Source organism: Symphalangus syndactylus, chromosome 5 (genome assembly GCF_028878055.3).
Source record: "Symphalangus syndactylus isolate Jambi chromosome 5, NHGRI_mSymSyn1-v2.1_pri, whole genome shotgun sequence".
NCBI classification, from domain to species: domain Eukaryota; kingdom Metazoa; phylum Chordata; class Mammalia; order Primates; family Hylobatidae; genus Symphalangus; species Symphalangus syndactylus.
In genome coordinates, this window is record NC_072427.2 from 46,237,061 (window position 1) to 46,248,527 (window position 11,467).

The 11,467-nt window shown below is 50.8% G+C and overlaps 1 protein-coding gene across 1 annotated transcript; it reads right to left on the reverse strand.

Annotated features, from left to right (window-relative positions):
- Positions 1-360: 360 nt before the first annotated feature.
- On the reverse strand, positions 361-3,694 carry FOXB1 (forkhead box B1). Its single transcript, XM_055278304.2, has 3 exons — positions 3,666-3,694; positions 3,162-3,478; positions 361-2,899 (listed from the first exon to the last, which is right to left on the reverse strand). The coding sequence occupies exon 3, from the start codon at positions 2,840-2,842 to the stop codon at positions 1,865-1,867; it is 978 nt and encodes a 325-aa protein (XP_055134279.1). The 5' UTR covers positions 2,843-2,899; positions 3,162-3,478; positions 3,666-3,694; the 3' UTR covers positions 361-1,864.
- Between the last annotated feature and the right edge of the window lie 7,773 nt (positions 3,695-11,467).

The following is an 11,467-nucleotide window of genomic DNA, read 5'->3' on the forward strand; positions in this document are numbered from 1 at the left end:
ATTTCTGCATACGCCTTATAAGTGCTATATATTTCATAAAATGTTATTTTAATATAGACAAAAATACATATAAAATACTTATTGTTTCAAAAACAGGTTTTCTTTCACCACTGCACCTATGCACCTGATCTTTAATAGAAATAGTCTGTTTCCCTTTTCCCTATACACAAATACCTTCAAAATTCTATCTGAATAATTTCTCCCACAATCTCCAAGTGCATAAGAGGAGGTTTGACTGTTTTCACAATATGATATGAAAAAGGCAAATTACTCAGTGTATTGCAGAAAGCATGCTTAGGGAAGCATTACATCCATCTTTTGCAAAATTATTTGTAGCAACTCTTCAAAAACACACAAAACTAAAATTTGAATTTACATATTTTAATGAGAAAATATTATTTGGACTAGGTCATAATTTAATGTAGACACCTTTTTTTTAAAATCCTTTGTTTTAAAACAGGCATGCTGGGAACAAGAACATCAATATTTAAAATGCCATGCTAATTTTGTACAGGGAGGGAAAAGTGAAAGGTAAAAATTTTACAGCTCTGATGACACTACAACTTTTTTTTTTTTTTTAACTTAAGCAGGTCACACCAGAACAACAGTTCGTTTTCCAGCCAATTATCTAAGATTCTAAAGGAATACAGCAAACAAAAGTGCATTTTACACAGTGTATAATCATTCCTATTCACAAGTATTTACATCTCTTTGCAGCCCTTTAGCTTCTTGGAAAATTTCTGGTAGCAAACAGAAAGACTTGTCCGTGGGAGAGCTATCCGGTGACATCCCTTCATGTTACCAGTCAGCTTATCTAAGTTCTTCCCGGGTTGCCCTTGATGCTTTCTTGGTTTGGGCTTATTTCATTTTCTTTCCTTCTTTTTTTTTTTTTTTCCAACAATAAAATAAATAGGTAAAAAGGTCTCTAAGTCACCGGAAAGTTAACATCCCAATTAACTTTCCCATCCCCACTTCCCTCCCCTAAACCTGGCCAGAAATGAAGAGTAAACATTCACATTACAACAGGTACTTATAATGTGGGCTTTGCCCGTTCGTCCGCCTAGCAAGACAGATTCAAGTTCACTGTTTACATATTACTGGGCGCTTTGTAAACAATACAAGGTTACTTTTAGTTTTGTTTTGCTGTGTGAGGACGAGCGTCGCCTTCTCAGCTTGGCAGCCTCTTTTTTAACTCCCAGCGCCTGGAGCCTCTGGAAGGAAACAAAACCCCAAACAACAACAAAATCTCCGCAGAAGCCCTGGAGGCAGGGCCGCAACCCCGGGAAGCTGTGGTCGGCCCAGCCCCTGCCGGATGGGCGGAGGCGAGTGGGGTAGGAAGATTAGTGGCTCCTTTTTGCTGCAGATTTCCAAGACGTAAAGAGATCGGGCCCTCCCCTGCGCTGTTGCAGCCCTCGCGGGGAGGGGGTGTGGGGGGGAATCTGTTCCTGGAAACATCTGAGGCAGTTTCTCTAGTCTTGAAACTGCGCAGAGTTCGGGGCTCCGCCGATCTGGGCGGAGGGAAGACGCGCTTTTCTCAGCGAAGAGGGGGTGACAGGGTTTCCCTCGCCGGTCAAATAGGAAGGGGTTTCGGGGCCTCAGGGAGGGGATGGCTCGGCTCAGGTGGCCCCGGCCTTCCTTAACGTGGGGGCGAGGACAACTCCCACGCGCCTCCCGGCCCATCTGCAAGTTTGTGTTTTGTCTCCTGGGTCCAAAACAAAGTTCTCTTGGGGCAAGGCGGGTTGGCCGAAGGTAAAATGGACAAGTTAGGGTGGCGGTCCCAGGTTGGGGCCGGCAGGACTGGGAGCCAGGGAAGGCGAGTGAGGTGGTGGGGAGAAGAACGAGAGGGGGCGTCGGCTCCTGCGGGTCAGTGCACCGCCACCGAGTGCAAGGCGGAGGCCGGGCTGGTGAGCGTTTCGCTGGGGGTGGCGGGGCTGCTTTGGCTGGTGGCTGTTTGCGAGGACGTGGGGCTGAGCGAGGGCGGCGAGTTCGAGAGCAAGGTGGGGATGGGCGCTGGCAGCGCAGGCAGCGCGGGCACGGCGGCCGGCGTGGGTTTAATGGGCACGGGGATGGCGGGCAGCGTTTGGCCCGCCGCGTGGCACAGAGGCTTCAACGGCACGCCGTAGGCGCTGTAGTCGCCACTCGCCATGGAGATGGGGGTGGCCGAGTCGATCATGCCGGCGGAGCCGTACACGTGTGGCCAGCCGGTGCCCAGCGAGCTGCCCATGGTAGTCAACTGGTTGGGGAGCGGGTAGGCAGCGGGCACCGGCTGCATGGCGGAGAAGGCCAGCCCCCCAGGCATCTTGTATTCCCGCGCGATGATGTTCTCGATGGCGAAGGGGTGCTTGAAGCCCGAGGGCTGCGCCACGCCGCCCAAGTTGTAGGCGGCGGCGGGCATCTGTGGCAGGTGCGTGCCCGAGGCCGCCAGCGCGCTGAGCCGCAGCTTGGCCTGCTGCTGCAGGTACTGCGCCGCGTCGGCTGGCTTGCTGGGCGCCAGGTGGTCGGACTTAAGCACCTTGAAGCGCTTGCGGCGCCGCAGGAAGCTGCCGTTCTCGAACATGTCCCCGCAGCTGGGGTGCAGCGCCCAGAAGCTGCCCTTTCCTGGCTGGTCCGGCCGCCGCGGGATCTTGATGAAGCAGTCGTTGAAGGAGAGGTTGTGGCGCAGACTGTTCTGCCAGCGCTGCGTGTTCTCCCTGTAGTAGGGGAAGCGGTCCATGATGAACTTGTAGATCTCGCTCAGCGGCAGCATCTTCTCGGGAGAGCTCTGGATGGCCATAGCGGTCAGGGAGATGTATGAGTAGGGCGGCTTCTGGTCGCTGTACGTGTTGCGGCCGGGCCGAGGCATCTTCTTCCTTGCCCTCTTCTTGCTCTGGGTCCGCGCGGGCCGGCGGACTGCTTGGATCTGGGAAGGGGGTGGTAATAAGGGAAGGTAGCATGGATGCACAGAGACACCGGCAGGGTCAGCCAGGCGGAGTAACAGACTTCGTGGGTTGGGGGTGGGGCCTGCGGCGCTCGATCAGCCAGCGCCCGCTCTCTTTCGCCAACAACTTTGCGGGCTTAGTGGGCGCGGGAGGGGAAGCCGGCGAACGGCGCGAGGATAGCCGGGAAGTAAGTTGGGGCTGGGGCAAGAACAGGGGGCAGGGAGGGAACAGAGAGCTGCTCACCTTAAAGTTGCTTCAAGTTGCGCGTCCGCATCCGGGAGGGCGCCGCTGCGCGCCGCTTCTCTCTCGGCACGCACTCCGTGCACAGCGTCCGGGTCCGGTTGGACTCGGCGCGAACCTGGGCTCTTGAGCTCAGCCCCGCAGCGTCCTGTGCCGCCCGGTCCGCGACGCTCCTGGAGCGTCCTGCGGGCGGCCGAGCTCGGCTGCGGAGTCCCGGCGCGGATGGTGGCAGCGACGTCTTAGGGCTCCGGAGGGCGCTGCTGTGGGCTCCGCGTCTCCGCTGAGCTAGGTGGCTGCCTCCATGTCCTCCCTCGAACCATCTGATAGTTTTAAGCGGTGACAGGAGCAGAAAAGACCCCTGTAGCGGCGCTTCATTAATGTGCCACTTCTTAGCTATCATATGACAATCGCCTTGGGAGGAGGAGGAAGAGGAGGGGGAGCGGGGGCTGCAGAGGGAGGGAACTGAGCGAGAAGGGAGAGCCCGGCCAGCTCTGGTTTCTTTCATACCTATTTACATGGACACCTTGGCCAATAGGAATCACTTCCAGCTCAAGACTGGGCGAGGGGGAAGAGCCTCGGCCACGGGCAGGCAGCTGGACGCGCCGGCCGCTGTGCGCCGTGTGAAGGTATGAGGAGGCGGCTGCCGCGGAGCAGGGAGCCAGGCGACCACTCACGTTCACAGATGGAGCAGCCGCGCAGATGATGTTTGGCATGGAAATTGCTTGGCTGGGGTATTCTGTTTCCTCTGCGTTGTATCCGGTTTGTATCGTTAGGTAACTTTAGGCACGGCTTTCCCCTGAAGCCGACCCTTTTCCTGCGCTTAGCACTACCCGGGGTTGGTTGCATGGGTTATAATAATGAAAACACACCCTTGCCCCCCAGTCCCCCGAGAGTTAGGTCGAAATTTGACTTGACTTTCCTATGCAGCTGCTTCAGCTTTGTATAGTTAGGTGTGTAGCTTTGAAAAAGTGATGGGGTTTACAAATACTTTCAAAATGTGATTGGACATCCCCGTGTAAGAGCCCATTTTGAATGTAACTGTATTGACCAAATTTTTTAAAATTAAAATAGTGTATGTGGGCGAAGAGGCCAGGTACTTGCTTTAAAAGTCCCCCGGGAATTTGGTTGGACACAGGATGGAGGCTCAGGGGCTGTTGGGGCAAATGTTGTGCGGACCTGGGGAGGGCCTGAGTTTGTTTGACACAGTTTATCACCAGGTAAGCCTCAGGGGCTCTCGCTTTTCCCAGGTGGTTTGAAACTTTAGGACTCAGGCATATCCTGGAAGTTTTCATTTTACAGCCGGAACTCCCCTTCTCAGCCCTCCCACCCCTCACCCCCCACCCCCCACTCCCGCTTTTTTTGGTATGGAGAACTTATTTAGGATTTCGAGTGTAGCAAAAGCTGCCCGCGATCCCACTAAGACAGCAGTATCTTCTACAACTTGGGGAAAGAACCATAGAGTTTTCCTTCTTGGGGAGGGGGGAATGTGCCTCGGGTCACTCCGCCTGGTGCGAGCAGCAGGCTCCCTTCGGTTCGGATTCGCCTTGGGAGGGTTAAATGAATCATTATTATTATCATTATCCTCATCGTCGTCGCTGCCGTCATCATCATCATCATCATCAAATTGCTATGAAATAAATAGTGAGTCGACCCCGCCTGCATGCACGCACTCTATGAGTACACACCAGGAGTTCCCACGGGTTTCTGCACATTCTCCGACCTTTAAGGTTTTTAAAAGTCATTCATTTTACTGCATTGTTAAAAACTCAATACCTACAGCCCACACAGAATCATCTTCAAAGTCCAGAAATGGGAGAATTTTTTTTTCCTAGACGTGGTGGTCGTAGAGAATTCTGGGTGTTAAGTTTCAACACTTCGGATGATATTAGATCATTATTAGTGGAGCTGTTTGGGGTTAGCATCAAAAAGATCTTTCAGCGCGCGAATGCACACACACACACACAAACACACACACATACAACTTCATTAACTACAGTTTCGGAGGCTGTCAATAACTCACCAAAACGTAACTTAAACACGATGAATTTAGGAGATTAAACAATTTCATTAATATTGAAATGGCTCTGGCTCTGGGCTGCCTCGCTTGAGATGCAAGCGCACGTTTTTCAATATGAACAGAAGTGCTTGAAGAAAAGAATAATGTCACCTTCTTGATTCGGAAAAAATAACCGGGAGGAGGAGATGGGTGCGAGGGGCTGGGGGATGGATGTTGACCTGTCTCTCGGGGTATGGCTCGAGAAGGGCAGATAAATGTATTGCCCTTCTCAGCAGATAAACCATTGGACTCGGGTGGAACCTCTGCCAAGCTTTTGGCCGGAGGCAGCCGTACTCGTCCCAGCTAGTCGCGCTTCAGGTCATAACGAGGTGCGGCGTTTGGGGGGTTACTTGGTGCGGCCACATTCGGATCGAAGGTCCTGGGGAGGAAGGAGCTGGGGAGTCCAAAGAACCGGGGAGCCTGGGGCATCCGTGATGAGGAATAGTGGGCAAGGCTTGTGTTTCTCAGAATGGAAAGGCGCTGGTCCACAGCTTTCCTGCTCCCGAGTACAGCTGGCCTTGGTACAAAACAGTTACTATGGGCAAGGCAGGAGTGCTCCTGTGGTGGAAGGGTACCAGCATAGACCCCTCCAGGAATTTTTAGGATCCTCTTAGTAAATATGTGCATCCGCTCATACTGATATGTAGACCGATAAAATATGGTGGGCGGCTGGAATTGGGATGTAGATAGGAGTGAAAGCTCTCCTCCGTTTCCCCAGTGACAGCCAGGAAGATTCTTTTCTATCCGGCATGGGTGCGTGTTGAGGGTGGGGAATAAGGAGAGAGAAGTGTTTTCTTATTTTAACAATTGGCATTTTGTTGCCCTGCAAAGAGGCCATTGTATGCCTGTCGAAATCATTGCTCAGAGTAAACAGGAGATTAACTAAATTCTAAGAGTAAAAACGTTCGGGTTAAAAAAAAAAAAAGTCTGAAGTTGGAATAAATCTTTGTTTATCTCCCCGGGAAAGTTGTCACCCCCAAGTTTGGAACATGCGAGGATACAAGTAGGAATTTGTGTCTGATGAATCTTTAAAGTTTGGCTAGTGTGGGGATAGGAGTTTAACGCACACTGCACACGACCAGGGTTACTTAAGTAAACCGAACTCAATAGCACAAGTTTGCCTTGGATGAGGAGAGAAGTTGTGAGATACACATTTAAAACTTGGGCTTTGCTACAAAGTTTTATCTTGGTTCTGCTGGAGGTCTACAAAGCCCAGGGCGGGGAGGGAGGATTTGCATGTTATTGACAGCATTTTAAGACTGGTATTATGAAGAGGAGGGAAGGAGCACTTTCCAGAAATCTTGAAAAGTGCATCAGAGTCTATTGTGCAGAACCCAAAGCAAACAGGGGGTGGGGGTAGGGGGGAGGCACATCCGACCCGGTGGCTTAGGGAGTTGTTGGGAAAACTGTATAAAATACACATAAGTCAATTATACCCATGTGCAAACCAAATGGAAATCTCTTTCGTGCAATAGCCATTCATCGCCTCCGCAGAGCCCACCACCGACCACCTTTCTGCTTGGAGAGTTCGCAATAGCCTCTTTTCCCACAAGCTGGACCACACACAGCTACAGATTTCGTAATAATTTATGCTAATTTCCCTCCATAAATCCACAATTCGCTTCAGTGGCACCCGGGTTGCTGAGGGAGTAAAAAGGAGACAGAGGGGTGACAAATACAATATTGATTTTGATTCCTTCTGTTGTCAAGCAGGTGTGTGTGTGCGTGAAGGGTGGAGCTGGGGCTTTGGGGGCGGGGGCTCCAGGAGAGGAAATCTGTCCCTAGTCCCCGCCAGCCCCTCCATGCACACTCCAGAAAATAACGCGCCCTGGTTTGTTAATATTTACCAAACATAGACGGGAGGCGGAGGGAAAGTACCCAGCAGCTTCCGAAGGTTTCCTAGGTGCCAAAAACAATACCCGTCGTCCCCACTTGGAAAAGGAACTCTGCGCTGCCTGGAGCGTTTCGGCTAAGCCTTCCTTTGCCCGGTCCTCTTCTTTCTCCCTGAGTCTCCCTAAACTCCTCTCCGCTTCCTCAATCTGAGTCTCTCCCTCCCTCTCCTTCTTTCCCCTCTCCTACAGCACTCCGGTCCTTCACTCCTCTTCGCTACACTTTTCTCCTCTCCCTTCTGCTTTTTGCATCTCCTTTACCAAATTGACAGTGAAATGTGCTAAGGGAGAGGGTCGAAGGCTGGTGCGCCGTCGATTTCAGGTTTTAGGGCCTTGCGAGTCTCCCCTGCCCCGCCCCACCTATCCAGGCCGCCTCCCGCATTTGCCCCAGTGCTGCGCTCGCTCTGGGAACCCGCGCTAACGCATCGCGCCTCTTTGTCCTATCAGTCATTCTTCAAATCTGCACTTTGGTGGCGTGAAACGACTTAGCCTGCCTTTCAAAAGGATTTCGTTCCCGGGGTATTCAGCACTAAAACAAACTCCCTCAGCCTGTCAGTGGTCAATTAAAAAAAATTGCCATCCCGAGTGTCCTGGGGTCTGTTTGTCCTCGGAGTCTGTGCGCCTCCCCCACCAGCCCCCCAGCACCGCAAGGCCTGGCTTTAACGTGCTGGATTTCGGGACCAGAAGGAACTAGCTCAGAAAGTTCTCCTTTCCCGGGGTCACCGGACAACATTGACTTGCAGGTTTGGGTTGGGGGGGCGGGTGGGGGGTAGAGACGAGCACCGGGCGCGTGTCAGGGGAAACCTATCCGCTATGACTCTCCCACGACTGCCTTGGGAGTTTGAGCCTGCTCTTCCAGGCCACTCCGACTGAGTCTGGCGGGAAATCAAACTGCCCAAGGGAGAGAGGCGGGGGAGGGGACACACTTTCCCCTCTGGTGGCAACTGCCGACAGGCAGTGAAAGGACTCCGTATCCACCGACACCCCCTACCCCCGCCAGCGACCCCTGCACTGTGCTGCCGCAGGAGCATATTTTTTCCAGCTGGTGGGGAAGAATGTCTGCCCGGGAACTTTGGAGCCAGCTATTTCATCCGTTGGTGACTGGGCTACGAGGGGACCTTAACTCATCACAGACAGGAAAAAAAACAAAACAAAAAACAAAAACAAAAAAACCTTTGACAAGTAGTATATTGGCCATAATCAGATCTCCCCTCTGGGCTCAATCTTGTGGGGTTCTAAGACAAGAGTCTCCACTTCCTGTTCACCGTTTACTCCCATCCAAACTGGGGGGCTCAACTTCAAGGGTGTCAGTTTTTTAGTCCCCACCAGAATAACTTGTCCAGCGGTGAATAGGGCCTCTGGCTGTGGCTGGGGCACCTAGAGTTAAATCTGTGTTTTGCTTGGGAGTGAGGTAAAGGGAGGCAACACCCCACACATTTTAATAGTATATCCCAAGCAGCTGCTGCAGTTTGGAGAGCATGGAAGGCCCAGTTTCCCCTCTACCCCCAGCATAAAATAAAGAGTAGCCAGAGTTAGGTGCTGGGGCAGCTTGATCCCCATCCCCAAGAGGTGCCACCCGCTCTCCTCTTCCCCCTCCCCCATCATAGTGAGCAAGCAATTTCAATGCCTGTGAAAACAACTCTTTCCCTGCTCAGCACAATGCCCTCTCTTTGGAATTGGTTTGCTAAATACCATTTGATGTTTGCTTGGCTGTGATTTGTTCTGAGACTTCAAGGCTTTAAAATCTTTGTTTCCAAATCAAATCCCTTCTTTGCACAAACAGTTGCATAGCTTTAAATTGGGCATTACCATGCGCACAAATGTATTTGTTTAAAAAGTTATTTACAAAAGGTTGGTGGAAGGCTTTTTGTGTTGTTGCTAAACTCTCCCCATAAGTTTTGCTCTGTACTGTGTGAAATAGAAGAAGCCATTCAAATCTATTATTATTATTGGAGGAAATATTGCTAAAGCCACCTTGGTATTGAAGGGATTAACTTGCTTTTCTCCCAGCCCCTAACTCTGGGGTTAAGACAGCAGTAGATCAACTGTATAATGTGTGCACTGTTCGCTCATTTGTACAAGCAGAACAAAGGTTGGACTAAGCCAAATTGCATTGCACTTGTGAACCGAGTCCTGATGTGAAGTATCTTTTACAGCGGGGGGAATGAGAACAATTTCGTGTATGTCTAAAAAGGAATAACAAAGCCACTTTCTCGAGCATCTCAAAGTGAAGTAGCGAGGCGTGACATTCCCAGGGTGAGAAGGGACAAAAGCAGGGTCAGGGAGATGAAAAAGAGAATCAAACAGCCACTTTCACATGTCTGCCCTCAACTGCTGCACCTCTCCATAATAGGAAACAAATGTTGTAAAAGGGGGGATTGCTCCCATTCATTCAAAATAGCAAATGATAGCTAAACAACATTGTCAAAACTGAATCAACTTCTGTGCAGTACCACCCAGAAAAAGGTATTGTGTTTTGTTTAATAGCGGGGTGGAGCAAAGGGTTTTTTTTAAGTGGGGAGGGAGGGAGAGAAAAATCATCCTATACTGTTCATATTAATTTTCTTTGTCAAAAATTATTGGTGTGCTGCGTTTTTTAAAAAAATCAGTATTTCTGGCTGGGCACCCACTCTTACAATGTTATTTTGGGTGGAGGCATTTTGGAAAAGCTGCAACAGGAAAGTGATTTTTAGCTTTATAAAGTGTTTTAAAGCTTCCAATAAGTGGGAAAAACGGTTTTAAGCTCCTTCAAATGTACGATTTGGCAAAAATAAGTTACTCATTGAACAGATTAAGGTAAATCCCGGACGGTAGGCTAAAATGTGCTTTGCTAATAAATTGGAATAAAATCGATGGGGGCAACTGCAGCTATGTGAAATGAAGAATATTTTGCATCTATAATATCTATATTTTTTGGTGGATCCCTCTGCTTTAATTTGTTTTGAAACCGGATAACCGATAGATCTTCAGCCTTAAAACCCTGCGCTTCTGCTTTGTTTGTTCAGGCTGACCAGGGAGGAGAGCTTAACCAGGGTGAACGTGTGTAGTATGTGTTTTCTTAATGGCAGAAGCAGGTTTCGCTGAAGACCACAACAGCTTTCAAATGTAATAACTCGCTGTGTTCCTAGGAAGGTTAAAAACTATTTGTTGATCTCTCTCTGTCTCTCCCTCTCCCTCTCTCCCTTTCTCCTTCTCTCCCTCCCTCTCTCTGCTTTTTATTTTCTTGTCTCCATGCGTCCCCCGCTGAGTTGCCACCCACAAAGCGGGTTTGAAAAAGAAAGAGAGAAAAGAAAGAAAGCGGCTGATCCGTACTGGCCTCCCCCAGCTAAGAATGGCTTGGGGGCGGGGCTTGGCGGGGTCTGCAGTGCAGCCAGGCGCTCGCCGCCCCGCCGCGGCGGAGTCCTTCCGCTCATTTCGGGCTCACCTGGGACTAGCGAGCCGCTCTGCGGGTCCTAGCGCGCGGTGCCAACCCCAGGGCGATGCCAACTCCCCCGCGGTGCACTCTGGCCCTCCTCGCGGCCCCTGCTGTGGGCGCTCTGGCAGCGCGGGGGCTGTCGGCTGACTCTTGGTGGGTTGCAGTTAACTGACACAGCTTGTCAGCAGGGGAAAACCAGGTTGCCCCAAGGACTTACCGACGCCCCAGAAATAGACCCCTGCCCCCTGCGTTTCTCTCCCGCATTTTCTCCCTCCCTCTCCCCACGCCTTCTCATTCCCGCTAACCTTTCCCTCTCTACCCTCCTTCTCCCGCCTTTTTTCTCAGCCTACTGTTTCAATTCCAGCACAGGTATGAACACCAGATTTTAGGTCAGCAAACTGACTCGAGGCATTCCCAGTAGCGCAAACTTTCCGGGATTGGCAGGGCATTTTCTTCTGTGCTCAGCTGGCCTAACCAAAAGAAAGGAGGTAAAGAAGGGAGGGAGGAAGAGAGGACAGAAGCAGAAAACAGAGCCCCAGCATCCCCCCCTGCAGCGCATCACTGGCACACCTCCGCGCCGTAGCGGTAGGCTACACGAGGTGGTTGGCAAGTGGGGTAAATCATTAACCCGACCTTCAGAGGATCGGCGAGGTTTTTCGAAAACTTTGCCACTAGAGTTGCGGCTGACGTCGTTCACTGGCCCAACGCAAGAGACCCTAGTTGGCACCCGCCCCCGCGTTTAGTTTTACTTAGTATTTTTACTGGGAAGGAATCTTGTAAATATATTTATATACAATATTTATGTACTTAAAATAACCATTAAGTCTGCACTGCCACTTTTCTCTTAAAGTGTCACCTCATCTCCATCTTTTGGATAAATCTAGAACCACGGAGGATTTAATAATTCCAAGAAGGCTGATCCAGCAAGTGATTTTCTTTGGAGTGGATA

Coding starts and splice junctions, on each gene's coding strand:
- FOXB1 (XM_055278304.2), bottom strand. CDS start 2,842: ATGCCTCGGCCCGGCCGCAACACGTACAGCGACCAGAAGCCGCCCTAC.